Source organism: Panulirus ornatus, chromosome 19, assembly GCF_036320965.1.
Source record: "Panulirus ornatus isolate Po-2019 chromosome 19, ASM3632096v1, whole genome shotgun sequence".
Taxonomy (NCBI): Eukaryota; Metazoa; Arthropoda; class Malacostraca; order Decapoda; family Palinuridae; genus Panulirus; species Panulirus ornatus.
In genome coordinates this window covers 59,465,564-59,485,035 of record NC_092242.1, presented here as the reverse complement: position 1 = coordinate 59,485,035, position 19,472 = coordinate 59,465,564, and the positions used below count along the sequence as shown (strand labels likewise).

The 19,472-nt window shown below is 43.9% G+C and overlaps 1 protein-coding gene across 3 annotated transcripts in view; it reads left to right on the top strand.

Annotated features, from left to right (window-relative positions):
* The first annotated feature begins 4,573 nt into the window (after nt 1–4,573).
* The window catches only part of LOC139755549 (tyrosine aminotransferase-like), a 95,542-nt gene continuing 80,643 nt past the window's right edge, over nt 4,574–19,472 (top strand). Inside the window, exons 1-2 of one of the 3 annotated variants that reach the window (XM_071673995.1) lie at nt 4,574–4,592; nt 5,288–5,554. In XM_071673995.1, the coding sequence (XP_071530096.1) occupies nt 5,422–5,554 (133 nt within the window). In that variant the 5' untranslated portion in view covers nt 4,574–4,592; nt 5,288–5,421. Of the gene's footprint in view, nt 4,593–4,782; nt 4,958–5,287; nt 5,555–19,472 lie in introns of those variants that run through there. The other 2 variants (XM_071673994.1, XM_071673993.1) reach the window with 2 other exon arrangements.

Genomic DNA, 19,472 nt, shown 5'->3' with positions numbered 1-19,472 from the left:
AAAGATTTTGAGCGATTGGGACCTGAACATGCAGGAGGGTGAAAGGCGTGCAAGGAACAGAGTGAATTGGAACGATGTGGTATATCGGGGTCAACGTGCTGCAATGGATTGAACCAGGGCATGTGAAGCGTCTGGGGTAAACCATGGGAAGTTCTGTGGGGCCTGGATGTGGAAAGGGAGCTGTGGTTTCAGTGCATTATTACATGACAGCTAGAGACTGAGTGTGAACGAATGGGGCCTTTGTTGTCTTTTCCTAGCGCTACCTCGCACACATGAGGGGGGAGGGGGTTGTTATTTTATGTGTGGCGAGGTGGCGATGGGAATGAATAAAGGCAGACAGTATGAATTATGTACATGTGTATATATGCATATATCTGTGTGTATATATATATGTATATGTTGAGATGTATAGGTATGTATATTTGCGTGTGTGGACGTGTATGTATATACATGTGTATGTGAGTGGGTTGGGCCATTCTTTCGTCTGTTTCCTTGCGCTACCTCGCTAACGCGGGAGACAGCGACAAAGCCAAATAAATAAATAGATGATATATATATATATATATATATATATATATATATATATATATATATATATATATATATATATATATATTTCCAGCATTAAAACTGCTTACAATGAAAAACTAAGGAGAACAAAATAACAAACACATGAATCAGGCACAAATCATTTACGTTAACACTGAACATGATTTTAACATTCCAGGCAAGATTTCAAACCAGGAGATCTCTTTCCTTTATGACAATTTATCTTCGACAACATGATGCGAGGTACGCTTATTCTTAGACACTTCTATGACAAGTTACAATACTCTATGACATTCGAAACTAAATGACAGAGAGAGTACAACACCGTAGAATCTAAATTGCGCACTTCATTCGGGTTACGGGCTTTGGAACAGAGGGAAAACCACTTACCTCGCTGGGCTAGAGAAGGAATCGAGGCTCAGCGGGTGTCAGAGGTTTCTATTACTAGTAGGAACGACTTGCGTCCGCGCTGTTACCCCATAATGCTACCCTTGATTGGCTATGGGCCTAAGGTCCACTTGTGATTGGAGGAGGGTGGCTCCTAAGTGCCATTCCTACTTGACTGGACGGCCATAGGTCCGGCGGTGATTGGAAAAGGGGTTATCCGTGAAACTGCTGGTTGGCTGAGGGATCCTAAGTCCGTCCCACATCTTGCCTAAAACTCAACCTCCTCTTGTCCTGACAGCGACGACGCTGTACAGGAGGCCGTAGGCTGACCTCCCAACTTGATCTGGTGCCTCGGATGAAAGGTCTAAGTGTTGTGATTAACTGGCCGCGCGGCCATCTGGAATCTCCAGAGGTGTGGGAACGCAGCAGGCCTAATGGTCCCGTTGTCCCCTCAGTCGTCCTGCCCTAAAATATCACTTACACCATGAGTACAAAGACACACACACACATACATATATACCCGTACATGTTGGCACACACACACACACACACATGTTCGTAACAATATATATATATATATATATATATATATATATATATATATATATATATATATATATATATATATATATATAAAGAGAATTGCAATGTGGCTTATGAAATTGACGTGAGAGGATGGCAAGAGGATGATGGAGGCAGAAAAACAAACAGAAAAGAAGACGATCTTCAAAAGACAAACATCTGGTAGATTAGGACATGATTAGGTTCCTTACACTCCACGTAATTCGTCGGGCAAAGAAGCAACGAGAGAAGAAGAAATGGGGAAACCTGTCTTTATCGAGGGGTCAGGTCACAGCTGTTAAAAGAAATGGAAAGGAAACATTTCAAAGTTTATTCGCCTAAGGAAAGAAATAGACATCATACTGCCCACGCTTGAGCTGCCAGCGGTCACACAGGTAACCATGCGACAGTAGCTTGTGTATTGCGTGGTCTGGCTCCTGGTGGGGGCACACAAGTAGCAAGTTCTTCAGATCATACCACAGTGCAGGAACAGAGAACGAACAGCGCGACGGAGCAACAGTGAGTATACGTTTTTAGGTCAGATTGGAGGAGACGATACACCGGGATGCTCTCCATATGACACCGTTAAATCATGCACAACTAGAAAAGCCCCAAGTGTACTAGCAGGACTCTAAGCAAGGACGAATCAATCCCCATCACAACAAGAATAACTGTTGAAAGAAGAACCTTCGTCGTCTAAACAAGGCTCTTAGCTTCTAAAGAAAACGGTGTACTAATTTGTGCAATACGGGAGGGACTATGACAGATCAGATGTTACGGTGATACGAGGTATGTTTTGATATGCTCACTGGTGGAATTATAGAACTAGAGACGGGAGAGTGGTAAGAAGACGAAGAAAGAGAAACGAACAGGATTTTTAGACACGTTAGATATAATTAGGCTACGCTTATCACCCCACCAAACCCCCAACCCTTCAATCCCCACCACGGGGTATCGTAACTAAATCTGGGTTACCAGAGGAAGGTTCGACGGAACGATACGCAGAGCAAACAAGAAAACATCGAGTACAAATGACATGCAGGACAAGACTAACCGATCAACAATGACGGGGTGAGAGTACGAGAGAGAGAGAGAGAGAGAGAGAGAGAGAGAGAGAGAGAGAGAGAGAGAGAGAGAGAGAGAGAGAGAGAGAGAGAGAGAGATGCCTTTCTCACTATCTGAGACAGCTTCAGTATTGTCGGAGCGGAGAATGTAACGAAAGCAGAGAAGTAGCCACACTCCCTTTTGGACTGGAGAAACGCTTCGCCTTGCGTGCGTCATATCTGCATAGATTCTTGTGGGGGGGAAGAGGTGAAAGTTGAACGCGAGTCAAATGAAGGAACGCGTCCATGAAAAATATCGTCATAAAAATCATGGCTACAGAAAACTGCATTGTGATCTGTAGTACCATTAAAAAAAAAAAGTGAATGAAATCATGTTCATTACGGACGGCTCGGTCATTTCCAGTTGAAAGTTATTAATAACCATCACCAACCATCACTACCAACGTCACCATCACCACCAACCATCACTACCAATGTCACCATCACCACCCATCTCTACCAACGTCACCATCACCACCAACCATCACTACCAATGTCACCATCACCACCAACCATCACTACCAATGTCACCATCACCACCCATCTCTACCAACGTCACCATCACCACCAACCATCACTACCAATGTCACCATCACCACCAACCATCACTACCAATGTCACCATCACCACCAACCATCACTACCAATGTCACCATCACCACCAACCATCACTACCAACGTCACCATCACCACCAACCATCACTACCAATGTCACCATCATCACCAACCATCACTACCAACGTCACCATCACCACCAACCATCACTACCAACGTCAGCATCACCACCAACCATCACTACCAATGTCAGCAACACCACCAACCATCACTACCAATGTCAGCAACACCACCAGCCATCACTACCAATGTCAGCAACACCACCAGCCAGATCACTGCCAAATGTCAATGTCACACACCATAATTATGACGGGTGACAAAGTTATTTCTGCAATCACTTTTTTAAATAAAATTCGCCGTTGGTCATGGCGCAGGCCAACAAGTTCACCTTCACTTTGTGTAAATTAGCGATGCTTGGAGGCAAGTCTTGCTAATCTACCTTCTAGCGTCGCATTCTGGTGAGCAACGTAATCACAGATTATTACAAAGATGGTAACTCCTGAATTGTGAAAAGTTTATGAAATGAAGACAAACATTTCTTTAACTGAAGAGAATGTGCCCAGATACCCCAAGCGATGGCGCGTTCCGATTCGTACCCGTCTAGGGGTGTGTGCGGTGGCCGGACCAATGAGCGAGCACCTCGGCCGCCTCACCTCTGGGCCGACCAATCACAAGACATACGCCCAATGACGCCATAGGGGAAATATTTTAGTTCGTTTACACTTAAAGGAATATATAACAATCTTTTCCCTCATTTTCGTCGTTCATAGTATTTTTGACATTTATTGAGCTGCAAGAAGTGAAAAATAACGCCAGTACAGTTAAAGGAGGAAGAAGCATGTGTGCCCAAGGACGAGCGACCAGGTTAGGCGGGTCAGCTGTTGCCGGCAGACATGGCATACGATTGTGACGTCATTACTGGTTTGGTGGCCCCCCCTTCTTCCTCCTCCCCCTTCGTTACCAGGGCCTATATTCGTCTGCATTACTCCTGTTCCCCTGGTACGAGGCTCTACGATATATATATATATATATATATATATATATATATATATATATATATATATATATATATATATATATATATATATATATATGAACCGTTAAAGAGCATCTAACAAACATATAGAGTTGCCCACAGGTCCAAAATGAATATTCGGTACTGGGTCATGAGGGTGGGGTGGGTTGGTCTACTGTGACGATGCAACTGTTTCCATGGAGCGCTAGCTGTCTACTGGGTAAGGGGGTGGGGGAAGGTCGGTGTATGATCGCAGGGTTGCACTTAAAGTGAGTTCTATTGCGCAGTCGTTACCACGTCACGGTGGGGGTGAAGGGCGTCCACTGGCAGGATCTGGTAGCGTTGATGGCCACGCAGCCAATGGTAGGTGGCTGTGTTACCATGAGGGAATCGAGAGTTACGAGTCATGAAAGTGTTAGGACGTACGATGCCTGGTATCGGGATAATACGAGCGCGAACCAGGATGATGGCCGAGGGAGAAAGGGGGGGGGGGAGGGGTTGAGGGGGTCGGGAGGAGGTCTTATTCGAGCAGAGAGGGAGGGTGAGGAGGTCTGGAAGAGGCCAAAGTGTGAGGGAGGTGGCTGCTGGCCAGTCAGTCAGGTACCCGCTGCAGGTCGCCACGCACGCCTTCCCCCCGCTGCCGCGCACACAACAAGGTTCCCCCAGCCTCACTTCACCAGAACGAGCACCTCTCTGCTAACTGTGCAATTAACCCAGAGAGCCCGAACGTATATACATTTATATATCATTTTCTATCCATATACACATTTTGTCTTAACACTGCGGTTACTTTTCTCAGCTTCCAGACTGGTTTTGTCAGTCAGGCTCCGGCTTCTCGTTATACAACCAAAAGTTTTTCTTGCAGTTTGGACAAATCCATCGAGGTCTATAAGAAAATAAGAAGTGGTTCATACAGTAAATTGGTTCATCATTATTACTTCTAAAACCATGAAAGTGTTACGCTCTGTCAAGTGATTTGTACCAATCAATAACATATTATTATCTTGTGTCACACTGTAATACCGGTAATTAAAAAGACCGCAAACTCTGTCACACAGAAACCCGAGTGAAACGCTTCATTTTCACCAAGAGATATAGAGACGTAATAAGAGACATTAAGGCACAGCACAGCTCCCAGCTTGTCTCTCCTACTCTGTAAGTCAGCTGTGTCCCGGGGAAGACCTTTGTGACAATGCGTGATAGGAAGTTGTGGAACGTCAGCTCCTCCATCTACGCCAAGAACACCTTCAACCCCATCCGGAGCATCGTCGAAAACCTGCAGATCGTCCCGAACGCGGAAAAGCATATGATAGCTCTCTCTATCGGTAAGTTCTCCTCTGTCTTGTGCATGCATGCGCTGCGTATGCATTCAAGAACTAATGCTTGTGGGTGGGTTCGAATGTACTGAAATGCCACCGTTCTCTCTCGTAAAACTAAGAGCCCATGTTGAGACTCAAAGCAACAGAATCTACACGCACTAACTTTTCGGGCGCCCACCTCTGTTGTGCGCTGTTCATCTGCGCAACAGGGTTCGTTCTCTCACCCAAATGAATGTTGGAAACTCTATTGATGCTGGGAAAATTCATGTATCAAGCCTTGCTGACCACCTTGAGATTTTGCAAGTCAGAAACCCTACTACCGTCGACGGAGTCGCGTGTCTGAACCCTTTGCCTGCAGAAGTACGCAAGGCAAAAATGTTGCGTTGGTCGGCCTCACATGGCCGAACACCGTCACAACTTGGTCACTGGTAACTCCCGCATCACCAGCCTCCATACCCACGCCCACCACCTCTGTGACGAAAACTGATGAGATATTCACGTAACTAATGAATGTGCTCATCGATGGATGAAAGCCAGTCGCATATCGATCTTGCAACAACTAATAACTCAAAGAGGATTAAGAGAGAGGAATGTATGCGTGGCGTGATTAGTTAGTGCGCGTAGTTGCTGTTGTTGTGGTCACTATTTGCTCTGGGTATTGCCTTTCAGGTCGCACTCCCCTGGGGAGGCCCTTGAGGTTACCTTCCCCTGGGGGATGACAGCGCCCTTTATTTTCCTCTTTTCTACGAAAAGTGGACATCCCTGGAGAACTAACTACATGCCTTAGGAACTGTCGTTCGCCTCTGCCTTGCTGGTACCGTTAAACACACACACACACACACACACACACTACACAACAATCCATCTGTCTGACAACTAATTTAGTGAATGTGTTTATCCTTAACTATGATCATGCTCATCACTCGCAATTTTTCTTGCTGTCTTTAATTCTTCAAGATAACCTCTGGGAAAGTCAGTAGACGGTTTACTTCTACTTCTGTGTTATCATGGTAAGAATGAGGGAGACTCCGGCTTGCGCTAGGCAGCGACACAGCTCCACCCGAGCCAGAATGGAAGGAGAGTGTTTTCCACGTTTGTTATTCAGACATGTCGAGAACCAGGCAAACATAACGGTGAGGAAAGAACTCGTCTGTTTAAGATGTTCATTGTTCTTCATATATCATTATCAGTCTCCAGGATATATTTAATGGGGAGAATATTACCAGTCTCCAGGTCATACTTAATGGAGGGAATATTACCAGTCTCCAGGTCATACTTAATGGGGAGAATATTACCAGTCTCCAGGTCATACTTAATGGGGAGAATATTACCAGTCTCCAGGTCATACTTAATGGGGAGAATATTACCAGTCTCCAGGTCATACTTAATGGAGAGAATATTACCAGTCTCCAGGTCATACTTAATGGAGGGAATATTACCAGTCTCCAGGTCATGCTTAATGGGGAGAATATTACCAGTCTCCAGGTCATACTTAATGGGAAGAATATTACCAGTCTCCAGGTCATACTTAATGGGGAGAATATTACCAGTCTCCAGGTCATACTTAATGGAGGGAATATTACCAGTCTCCAGGTCATACTTAATGGAGGGAATATTACCAGTCTCCAGGTCATACTTAATGGAGGGAATATTACCAGTCTCCAGGTCATACTTAATGGAGGGAATATTACCAGTCTCCTGGTCATACTTAATGGAGGGAATATTACCAGTCTCCAGGTCATGCTTAATGGGGAGAATATTACCAGTCTCCAGGTCATACTTAATGGGGAGAATATTACCAGTCTCCAGGTCATACTTAATGGGGAGAATATTACCAGTCTCCAGGTCATACTTAATGGGGGGAACATTACCAGTCTCCAGGTCTATACTTAATGGGGAGAATATTACCAGTCTCCAGGTCATGCTTAATGGGGAGAATATTACCAGTCTCCAGGTCATGCTTAATGGGGAGAATATTACCAGTCTCCAGGTCATACTTAATGGAGGGAATATTACCAGTCTCCAGGTCATACTTAATGGGAAGAATATTACCAGTCTCCAGGTCATACTTAATGGGGAGAATATTACCAGTCTCCAGGTCATACTTAATGGAGGGAATATAACAGTCTCCAGGTCATACTTAATGGAGTGAATATTACCAGTCTCAAGGTCATACTATATGGAGGGAATATTACCAGTCTCCAGGTCATACTTAATGGAGGGAATATTACCAGTCTCCAGATCATGCTTAATGGGGAGAATATTACCAGTCTCCAGGTCATACTTAATGGGGAGAATATTACCCAGTCTCCAGGTCATACTTAATGGGAGAATATTACCAGTCTCCAGGTCATACTTAATGGGGGGACCATTACCAGTCTCCAGGTCATACTTAATGGGGAGAATATTACCCAGTCTCCAGGTCATACTTAATGGGGAGAATATTACCAGTCTCCAGGTCCATACTTAATGGGGGGAACATTACCAGTCTCCAGGTCATCATTAATGGGGAGAATATTACCACGTCTCCAGGTTATACTTAATGGGGAGAATATTACCAGTCTCCAGGTCATACTTAATGGGGAGAATATTACCAGTCTCCAGGTTATACTTAATGGGGAGAATATTACCAGTCTCCAGGTTATACTTAATGGGGAGAATATTACCAGTCTCCAGGTCATACTTAATGGGGGGAACATTACCAGTCTCCAGGTCATACTTAATGGGGAGAATATTACCAGTCTCCAGATTATACTTAATGGGGAGAATATTACCAGTCTCCAGGTTATACTTAATGGGGAGAATATTACCAGTCTCCAGGTCATATGTACTCTGAAAGGTTTTCCGTTTTCATATAGTTTTTCACTTGGCCCATAAAGGCTGGGCCAAAAGGACAGGCCATCTCACCCATAAATCGTACCACCGTGCTCAAGGGTCGTCCCATCGTGTTCAAGGGGTGCACCACTATGCTCAAGGGTCGTCCCATCGTGTTCAAGGGTTGCACCACTATGCTCAAGGGTCGTACCGTTGTGCTCAAGGGTCGTACCATCGTGTTCAAGGGTTGCACCACTATGCTCAAGGGTCGTACCATTGTGCTCAAGGGTTGCAAACCACTGAGCTCAAGGGTTGTACCGTCGTGCTCAAGGGTCGTACCACCGTGTTCAAGGGTTGCACCACTATGCTCAAGGGTCGTTGTATCATCGTGTTCAAGGGTCGTAACATAAGTGTTCAAGGGTCATAACTTCGTGTTCAAGAGCGCCTCATATCAACTGGCGACCGGCTGATGAAGTGAACCAGGAACGCTGGCTTAACACCACCTGACAAATCACATCTCCACATTGAACGATTCATGCATGAGCTTCACGGCAACCGACACACATCTGGCTACGACACTCTCAACCCTGGTACGCCCTTCGTCAGTGATGTGAGTCCGTAATCTACTTACTGACGGGATAACTAGGAACAATTTCAGTCTCAGTACAAAACCAAAGGTAATAACTGAATCATAATGTGGTAATATTTACCGAAATCACAACCCTATCTCCTCTGCTTCTTTATCAACAGGTAAGAGCGTAAATAACAGCTTGACTCATCCGGGATACAGAAGGCCGCATCGTTTCAGGTTGTCATCATACATTTACAGGTGTTATAACGGAGCTGGTTAGTGCGCAGTTGGTTAAGGGCGGTGTTCCACCATGCCAAGGGTGGATCTGCGTCATCAAGTTGGCAAGCGAGCTCAGTTCATGACATATCTCGCCTGACAGCTTCGCAAGGACTGCAAGAAGAATGAGGGGTTGCCAGGTGACATTTACAAAAGGGACTGATTTATATATATATATATATATATATCATAGGGTGGGGGAGGGGGCGAAAATTCTGGGGGCCTTGAAGAATGTGTGGAAGTCGAGAACATTATCTCGGAGAGCAAAAATGGGTATGTTTGAAGGAATAGTGGTTCCAACAATGTTGTATGGTTGCGAGGCGTGGGCTATGGATAGAGTTGTGCGCAGGAGGATGGATGTGCTGGAAATGAGATGTTTGAGGACAATGTGTGGTGTGAGGTGGTTTGATCGAGTGAGTAACGTAAGGGTAAGAGAGATGTGTGGAAATAAAAAGAGCGTGGTTGAGAGAGCAGAAGAGGGTGTTTTGAAGTGGTTTGGGCACATGGAGAGGATGAGTGAGGAAAGATTGACCAAGAGGATATATGTGTCGGAGGTGGAGGGAGCAAGGAGAAGAGGGAGACCAAATTGGAGGTGGAAAGATGGAGTGAAAAAGATTTTGTGTGATCGGGGCCTGAACATGCAGGAGGGTGAAAGGAGGGCAAGGAATAGAGTGAATTGGAGCGATGTGGTATACCGGGGTTGACGTGCTGTCAGTGGATTGAATCAAGGCATGTGAAGCGTCTGGGGTAAACCATGGAAAGCTGTGTAGGTATGTATATTTGCGTGTGTGGACGTGTGTATGTACATGTGTATGGGGGGGGGGGGGGGGGGTTGGGCCATTTATTTCGTCTGTTTCCTTGCGCTACCTCGCAAACGCGGGAGACAGCGACAAAGTATAAAAAAAAAAAAAAAAAAAAAAAAAAAAAATATATATATATATATATATATATATATATATATATATATATATATATATATGGATTTGTATGTAGCATTTATAAATCTGGAGAAGGCATATGATAGAGTTGATAGAGATGCTCTGTGGAAGGTATTAAGAATATATGGTGTGGGAGGCAAGTTGTTAGAAGCAGTGAAAAGTTTTTATCGAGGATGTAAGGCATGTGTACGTGTAGGAAGAGAGGAAAGTGATTGGTTCTCAGTGAATGTAGGTTTGCGGCAGGGGTGTGTGATGTCTCCATGGTTGTTTAATTTGTTTATGGATGGGGTTGTTAGGGAGGTGAATGCAAGAGTTTTGGAAAGAGGGGCAAGTATGAAGTCTGTTGGGGATGAGAGAGCTTGGGAAGTGAGTCAGTTGTTGTTTGCTGATGATACAGCGCTGGTGGCTGATTCATGTGAGAAACTGCAGAAGCTGGTGACTGAGTTTGGTAAAGTGTGTGAAAGAAGAAAGTTAAGAGTAAATGTGAATAAGAGCAAGGTTATTAGGTACAGTAGGGTTGAGGGTCAAGTCCATTGGGAGGTGAGTTTGAATGGAGAAAAACTGGAGGAAGTGGTTTTAGATATCTGGGAGTGGATCTGGCAGCGGATGGAACCATGGAAGCGGAAGTGGATCATAGGGTGGGGGAGGGGGCGAAAATCCTGGGAGCCTTGAAGAATGTGTGGAAGTCGAGAACATTATCTCGGTAAGCAAAAATGGGTATGTTTGAAGGAATAGTGGTTCCAACAATGTTGTATGGTTGCGAGGCGTGGGCTATGGATAGAGTGGTGCGCAGGAGGATGGATGTGCTGGAAATGAGATGTTTGAGGACAATGTGTGGTGTGAGGTGGTTTGATCGAGTAAGTAACGTAAGGGTAAGAGAGATGTGTGGAAATAAAAAGAGCGTGGTTGAGAGAGCAGAAGAGGGTGTTTTGAAGTGGTTTGGGCACATGGAGAGGATGAGTGAGGAAAGATTGACCAAGAGGATATATGTGTCGGAGGTGGAGGGAGCAAGGAGAAGAGGGAGACCAAATTGGAGGTGGAAAGATGGAGTGAAAAAGATTTTGTGTGATCGGGGCCTGAACATGCAGGAGGGTGAAAGGAGGGCAAGGAATAGAGTGAGTTGGAGCGATGTGGTATACCGGGGTTGACGTGCTGTCAGTGGATTGAATCAAGGCATGTGAAGCGTCTGGGGTAAACCATGGAAAGCTGTGTAGGTATGTATATTTGCGTGTGTGGACGTATGTATATACATGTGTATGGGGGGGGGGCCATTTCTTTCGTCTGTTTCCTTGCGCTACCTCGCAAACGCGGGAGACAGCGACAAAGTATAAAATATATATATATATATATATATATATATATATATATATATATATATATATATATATATATATGGATTTGTATGTAGCATTTATAAATCTGGAGAAGGCATATGATAGAGTTGATAGAGATGCTCTGTGGAAGGTATTAAGAATATATGGTGTGGGAGGCAAGTTGTTAGAAGCAGTGAAAAGTTTTTATCGAGGATGTAAGGCATGTGTACGTGTAGGAAGAGAGGAAAGTGATTGGTTCTCAGTGAATGTAGGTTTGCGGCAGGGGTGTGTGATGTCTCCATGGTTGTTTAATTTGTTTATGGATGGGGTTGTTAGGGAGGTGAATGCAAGAGTTTTGGAAAGAGGGGCAAGTATGAAGTCTGTTGGGGATGAGAGAGCTTGGGAAGTGAGTCAGTTGTTGTTTGCTGATGATACAGCGCTGGTGGCTGATTCATGTGAGAAACTGCAGAAGCTGGTGACTGAGTTTGGTAAAGTGTGTGAAAGAAGAAAGTTAAGAGTAAATGTGAATAAGAGCAAGGTTATTAGGTACAGTAGGGTTGAGGGTCAAGTCCATTGGGAGGTGAGTTTGAATGGAGAAAAACTGGAGGAAGTGGTTTTAGATATCTGGGAGTGGATCTGGCAGCGGATGGAACCATGGAAGCGGAAGTGGATCATAGGGTGGGGGAGGGGGCGAAAATTCTGGGAGCCTTGAAGAATGTGTGGAAGTCGAGAACATTATCTCGGAAAGCAAAAATGGGTATGTTTGAAGGAATAGTGGTTCCAACAATGTTGTATGGTTGCGAGGCGTGGGATATGGATAGAGTGGTGCGCAGGAGGATGGATGTGCTGGAAATGAGATGTTTGAGGACAATGTGTGGTGTGAGGTGGTTTGATCGAGTAAGTAACGTAAGGGTAAGAGAGATGTGTGGAAATAAAAAGAGCGTGGTTGAGAGAGCAGAAGAGGGTGTTTTGAAATGGTTTGGGCACATGGAGAGAATGAGTGAGGAAAGATTGACCAAGAGGATATATGTGTCGGAGGTGGAGGGAACGAGGAGAAGAGGGAGACCAAATTGGAGGTGGAAAGATGGAGTGAAAAAGATTTTGTGTGATCGGGGCCTGAACATGCAGGAGGGTGAAAGGAGGGCAAGGAATAGAGTGAATTGGAGCGATGTGGTATACCAGGGTTGACGTGCTGTCAGTGGATTGAATCAGGGCATGTGAAGCGTCTGGGGTAAACCATGGAAAGCTGTGTAGGTATGTATATTTTCGTGTGTGGACGTATGTATATACATGTGTATGGGGGTGGGTTGGGCCATTTCTTTCATCTGTTTCCTTGCGCTACCTCGCAAACGCGGGAGACAGCGACAAAGCAAAAAAAAAAAAAAAAAAAAAAAAAAATATATATATATATATATATATATATATATATATATATATATATATATATATATATATATATATATATATATATATATATACATATATATATATATATTCCTATGAGTCCACGGGAAAAATGAAACACGAAAAGTTCCCAAGTGCACTTTCGTGTAATAATCACATCATCAGGGGAGACACAAGAGAGGAATATAACAGTCAGTTGATATACATCGAAGAGACGAAGCTAGGACGCCATTTGGTAAATATGTGATTGTCCAAAACATACCAAAACATATATATATATATATATATATATATATATATATATATATATATATATATATATATTTTTTTTTTTTTTTTTTTTTTTTTTTCCAAAAAGAAGGAACAGAGAAGGGGGCCAGGTGAGGATATTCCCTCAAAGGCCCAGTCCTCTGTTCTTAACGCTACCTCGCTAACGCGGTAAATGGCGAATAGTTTGAAAGAAAAGATATAAAGCGTTAATGAGATAATTAGCCCCTCAGTTGCCCGTCCCGTCTCAACTAACAAATAAAAATAAAAAAAAATCCAGTCACTTCAAGACCGTTTAAAACCACTGGGACTAATTATGGGTTTTGAGTCATGAACCAGACATACTCAGATTAGCGTCGCCGATCAAGGCAGTCTTTTAGGTGGGCTGGTGGCTGGGTACTTGGCATCACCTGGACCATCCGGGGACAGTAAGAGCTCCTCACCTTGTCCACACTTCCGCTCCACAACATCAAACTTTTTCTCTCTTCCTTTTATATATATATATATATATATATATATATATATATATATATATATATATATATATATATATATATATATATATATTCTTTTTCTTTTTCTTTCAAACTATTCGCCATTTCCCGCATTAGCAAGGTAGCGTTAAGAACAGAGGACTGGGCCTCTGAGGAAATATCCTCACCTGGCCTCCTTCTCTATTCCTTCTCTTGGAAAGTTAAAAAAAAAAAAAACAAGAGGGGAGGATTTCCAGCCCCCCACTCCCTCCCCTTTTAGTCGCCTTCTACGACACGCAGGGAATACGTGGGAAGTATTCTTTCTCCCCTATCCCCAGGGATAATATATATATATATATATATATATATATATATATATATATATATATATATATATATATATATATATACATATATATATTTGTGGTCTTAAATCTGGCCTTCCCTCTGCAGAACACCATCGGTCTGCTTCCTCCCCCTGCCTGATCTCCTCTACTCAAAATATCCGAGGCTGTTTCTCCTCTGCGCTATCAGACCTCCATCTGTAATCTACATGGTCGCTTCTACTCCTAAGGAGAACTTCGTGCCGATTGTAGAACGAACAAGTACCTATCAGATGCCTTGAGGGTGTTGAATCTCCTTGATGTGAAGCCAAACGGTTTTAAATTTCTCTCCCGATCATGTCCTTGCTTTTGTGTTTCTATCACATATTTCCCCTCGATCTATGAACAGGTCTTCGACGACTTGACTTCCTACCAAGAAACACTGCTCCATCACAAGAACCGATTAAGCTTTACCCGTGATGATCCCAGTGGAGACGAGGTCCCTCCCTCTCTCCTTCTCTCCCTCCCTCTTTCGTATGCCGTCCTTAATGATCTCGACACAAATGACTAAACACGCAACAAAAGTTCCATGACCCCTCACGACCACACTTTCTCACGTTAAGTCTCCGAATCCTTCCAGTATTGATACTCTATTTCTGTACCCTATGCTGTGCTCTATCCACACTCTTATATCTCGCACGCTCACCCTCTGCTCCCACCGATGCCTCAATTCTGGCTGCTCTGGGAGGGCTCAGCAGTTGTCCCTGCACGGCTCCTTGACTGACTCTCCCTGGGATGGGTACTCGGGTACTTCCGACTGGCCGAGATGCCTGTAAGGTGGGCTGATGGTATAAGCCAAAGTTATCTTGACCAGGATGGAGTCCCGTATCCCTTCTTCTACCAGTTTTCTTTTTTTTCTCTCTCTCTCTCTCGTCAATCATGTCTTGATCGCTTGTTTCCTGATGCCTGTCACATCAGAGGGAGGGGATAGTGGGTTATAATCCTCTTCCTTTTTCCCATAAACCAACTCTGCGTTCATTTCTGCTCGGAATAAATGCAGTACAGGTTCTTCATAAAGCACACCTTCAAAAAAAAAAAAAAAAATAAACTATGCTGTTATGACTTCTTCGTCCACTGACAGTATCTTCTGGTCCAAACACATCTTTTGATAACATAGTAACTCCGCCTCTCCTCCTCTCTTTCGACCTGATCAGTCAGTCTGTAGTCAACTTCCCAGCTGATAAAGCTGCTCCTTTTATCGTACCTCCTTCTCCTCGACTTCCAAGCTAGGACGCCATTTGGTAAACATGTTTACCAAATGGCGTCCTAGCTTCGTCTCTTAGATGTATATCAACTGACTGTTATATTTCTCTCTTGTGTCTCCCCTGATGATGTGATTATTACACGAAAGTGCACCTGGGAACTTTTCGTGTTTCATTTTCCCCGTGGACTCATAGGAACATATATATATATATATATATATATATATATATATATATATATATATATATATATATATATATATATATATATATATATATATATATATCCTAGCCCTTATAAGGCAGGTACCCTCGTTATCGACCAACCCATGGAGGTGGATGAACAGCTGGGTTGACTATGGACCGACTGCCGAGACCAGGATTGGAACCTATGTGCTCGACCCTGAGCTGGCAGCCCGTGAATGCGTCACGGTCAGGAACGCTAACCGCTACACCACGGAAGTATGGCCATATTTAAGAGCCAAGATCTTTCTTGCAGAGTGCGGGCCCATTTGCTACTCGCCTCCGCTATGTCCACGCTTATATGAGACTCTCTCCTTAACTCTCGTGTACACACACACACACACACACACACACACACTACACAACAATTCCTCTGTCTGACAACTAATTTAGTGAATGTGTTTATCCTTAACTATGATTATGTCCATCACTCGCAATTTTTCTTGCTGTCTTTAATTCTTCAAGATAGCCTCTGGGAAAGTCAGTAGACGGTTTACTTCTACTTCTGTGTTATTATGGTAAGAATGAGGAAGGCTCCGGCTTGCGCTAGGCAGCGAGACAGCTCCACCCGAGCCAGAATGGAAGGAGAGTGTTTTCCACGTTTGTTATTCAGACATGTCGAGAACCAGGCAAACATAACGGTGAGGAAAGAACTCGTCTGTTTAAGATGTTCATTGTTCTTCATATATCATTATCAGTCTCCAGGATATATTTAATGGGGAGAATATTACCAGTCTCCAGGTCATACTTAATGGAGGGAATATTACCAGTCTCCAGGTCATACTTAATGGAGGGAATATTACCAGTCTCCAGGTCATACTTAATGGGGAGAATATTACCAGTCTCCAGGTCATACTTAATGGGGAGAATATTACCAGTCTCCAGGTCATGCTTAATGGGGAGAATATTACCAGTCTCCAGGTCATACTTAATGGGGAGAATATTACCAGTCTCCAGGTCATACTTAATGGGGAGAATATTACCAGTCTCCAGGTCATACTTAATGGGGAGAATATTACCAGTCTCCAGGTCATACTTAATGGGGAGAATATTACCAGTCTCCAGGTCATACTTAATGGGGAGAATATTACCAGTCTCCAGGTCATACTTAATGGAGGGAATATTACCAGTCTCCAGGTCATACTTAATGGAGGGAATATTACCAGTCTCCAGGTCATACTTAATGGAGGGAATATTACCAGTCTCCAGGTCATACTTAATGGAGGGAATATTACCAGTCTCCAGGTCATACTTAATGGAGGGAATATTACCAGTCTCCAGGTCATACTTAATGGAGGGAATATTACCAGTCTCCAGGTCATATGTACTCTGAAAGGTTTTCCGTTTTTATATAGTTTTTCACTTGGCCCATAAAGGCTGGGCCAAAAGGACAGGCCATCTTACCCATAAATCGTACCACCGTGCTCAAGGGTCGTCCCATCGTGTTCAAGGGGTGCACCACTATGGTCAAGGGTCGTCCCATCGTGTTCAAGGGTTGCACCACTATGCTCAAGGGTCGTACCGTTGTGCTCAAGGGTCGTACCGTTGTGCTCAAGGGTCGTACCATCGTGTTCAAGGGTTGCACCACTATGCTCAAGGGTCGTCCCATCGTGTTCAAGGGTTGCACCACTATGCTCAAGGGTCGTACCGTTGTGCTCAAGGGTCGTACCATCGTGTTCAAGGGTTGCACCACTATGCTCAAGGGTCGTACCATCGTGCTCAAGGGTTGCAAACCACTGAGCTCAAGGGTCGTACCGTCGTGCTCAAGGGTCGTACCATCGTGTTCAAGGGTTGCACCACTATGCTCAAGGGTCGTTGTATCAACGTGTTCAAGGGTCGTAACATGAGTGTTCAAGGGTCATAACTTCGTGTTCAAGAGCGCCTCATATCAACTGGCGACCGGCTGATGAAGTGAACCAGGAACGCTGGCTTAACACCACCTGACAAATCACATCTCCACATTGAACGAATCATGCATGAGCTTCACGGCAACCGACACACATCTGGCTACTACACTCTCAACCCTGGTACGCCCTTCGTCAGTGATGTGAGTCCGTAATCTACTTACTGACGGGATAACTAGCTCCTGCGGGAACAATTTCAGTCTCGGTACAAAACCAAAGGTAATAACTGAATCATAATGTGGTAATATTTACCGAAATCACAACCCTATCTCCTCTGCTTCTTTATCAACAGGTAAGAGCGTAAATAACTGCTTGACTCATCCGGGATACAGAAGGCCGCATCGTTTCAGGTTGTCATAATACATTTACAGGTGTTATAACGGAGCTGGTTAGTGCGCAGTTGGTTAAGGGCGGTGTTCCACCATGCCAAGGGTGGATCTGCGTCATCAAGTTGGCAAGCGAGCTCAGTTCATGACATATCTCGCCTGACAGCTTCGCAAGGACTGCAAGAAGAATGAGGGGTTGCCAGGTGACATTTACAAAAGGGACTGATTTATATATATATATATATATATATATATATATATATATATATATATATATATATATATATATGGATTTGTATGTAGCATTTATGGATCTGGAGAAGGCATATGATAGAGTTGATAGAGATGCTCTGTGGAAGGTATTAAGAATATATGGTGTGGGAGGCAAGTTGTTAGAAGCAGTGAAAAGTTTTTATCGAGGATGTAAGGCATGTGTACGTGTAGGAAGAGAGGAAAGTGATTGGTTCTCAGTGAATGTAGGTTTGCGGCAGGGGTGTGTGATGTCTCCATGGTTGTTTAATTTGTTTATGGATGGGGTTGTTAGGGAGGTGAATGCAAGAGTTTTGGAAAGAGGGGCAAGTATGAAGTCTGTTGGGGATGAGAGAGCTTGGGTAGTGAGTCAGTTGTTGTTTGCTGATGATACAGCGCTGGTGGCTGATTCATGTGAGAAACTGCAGAAGCTGGTGACTGAGTTTGGTAAAGTGTGTGAAAGAAGAAAGTTAAGAGTAAATGTGAATAAGAGCAAGGTTATTAGGTACAGTAGGGTTGAGGGTCAAGTCCATTGGGAGGTGAGTTTGAATGGAGAAAAACTGGAGGAAGTGGTTTTAGATATCTGGGAGTGGATCTGGCAGCGGATGGAACCATAGAAGCGGAAGTGGATCATAGGGTGGGGGAGGGGGCGAAAATTCTGGGAGCCTTGAAGAATGTGTGGAAGTCGAGAACATTATCTCGGAAAGCAAAAATGGGTATGTTTGAAGGAATAGTGGTTCCAACAATGTTGTATGGTTGCGAGGCGTGGGCTATGGATAGAGTGGTGCGCAGGAGGATGGATGTGCTGGAAATGAGATGTTTGAGGACAATGTGTGGTGTGAGGTGGTTTGATCGAGTAAGTAACGTAAGGGTAAGAGAGATGTGTGGAAATAAAAAGAGCGTGGTTGAGAGAGCAGAAGAGGGTGTTTTGAAATGGTTTGGGCACATGGAGAGAATGAGTGAGGAAAGATTGACCAAGAGGATATATGTGTCGGAGGTGGAGGGAACGAGGAGAAGAGGGAGACCAAATTGGAGGTGGAAAGATAGAGTGAAAAAGATTTTGTGTGATCGGGGCCTGAACATGCAGGAGGGTGAAAGGAGGGCAAGGAATAGAGTGAATTGGAGCGATGTGGTATACCAGGGTTGACGTGCTGTCAGTGGATTGAATCAGGGCATGTGAAGCGTCTGGGGTAAACCATGGAAAGCTGTGTAGGTATGTATATTTGCGTGTGTGGACGTATGTATATACATGTGTATGGGGGTGGGTTGGGCCATTTCTTTCGTCTGTTTCCTTGCGCTACCTCGCAAACGCGGGAGACAGCGACAAAGCAAAAAAAAAAAAAAAATATATACATATATATATATATATATATATATATATATATATATATATATATATATATATGTATATATATATATATATATATATATATATATATATATATATATATATATATATATATATATATATTATCCCTGGGGATAGGGGATTAAGAATACTTCCCACGTATTCCCTGCGTGTCGTAGAAGGCGACTAAAAGGGGAGGGAGCGGGGGGCTGG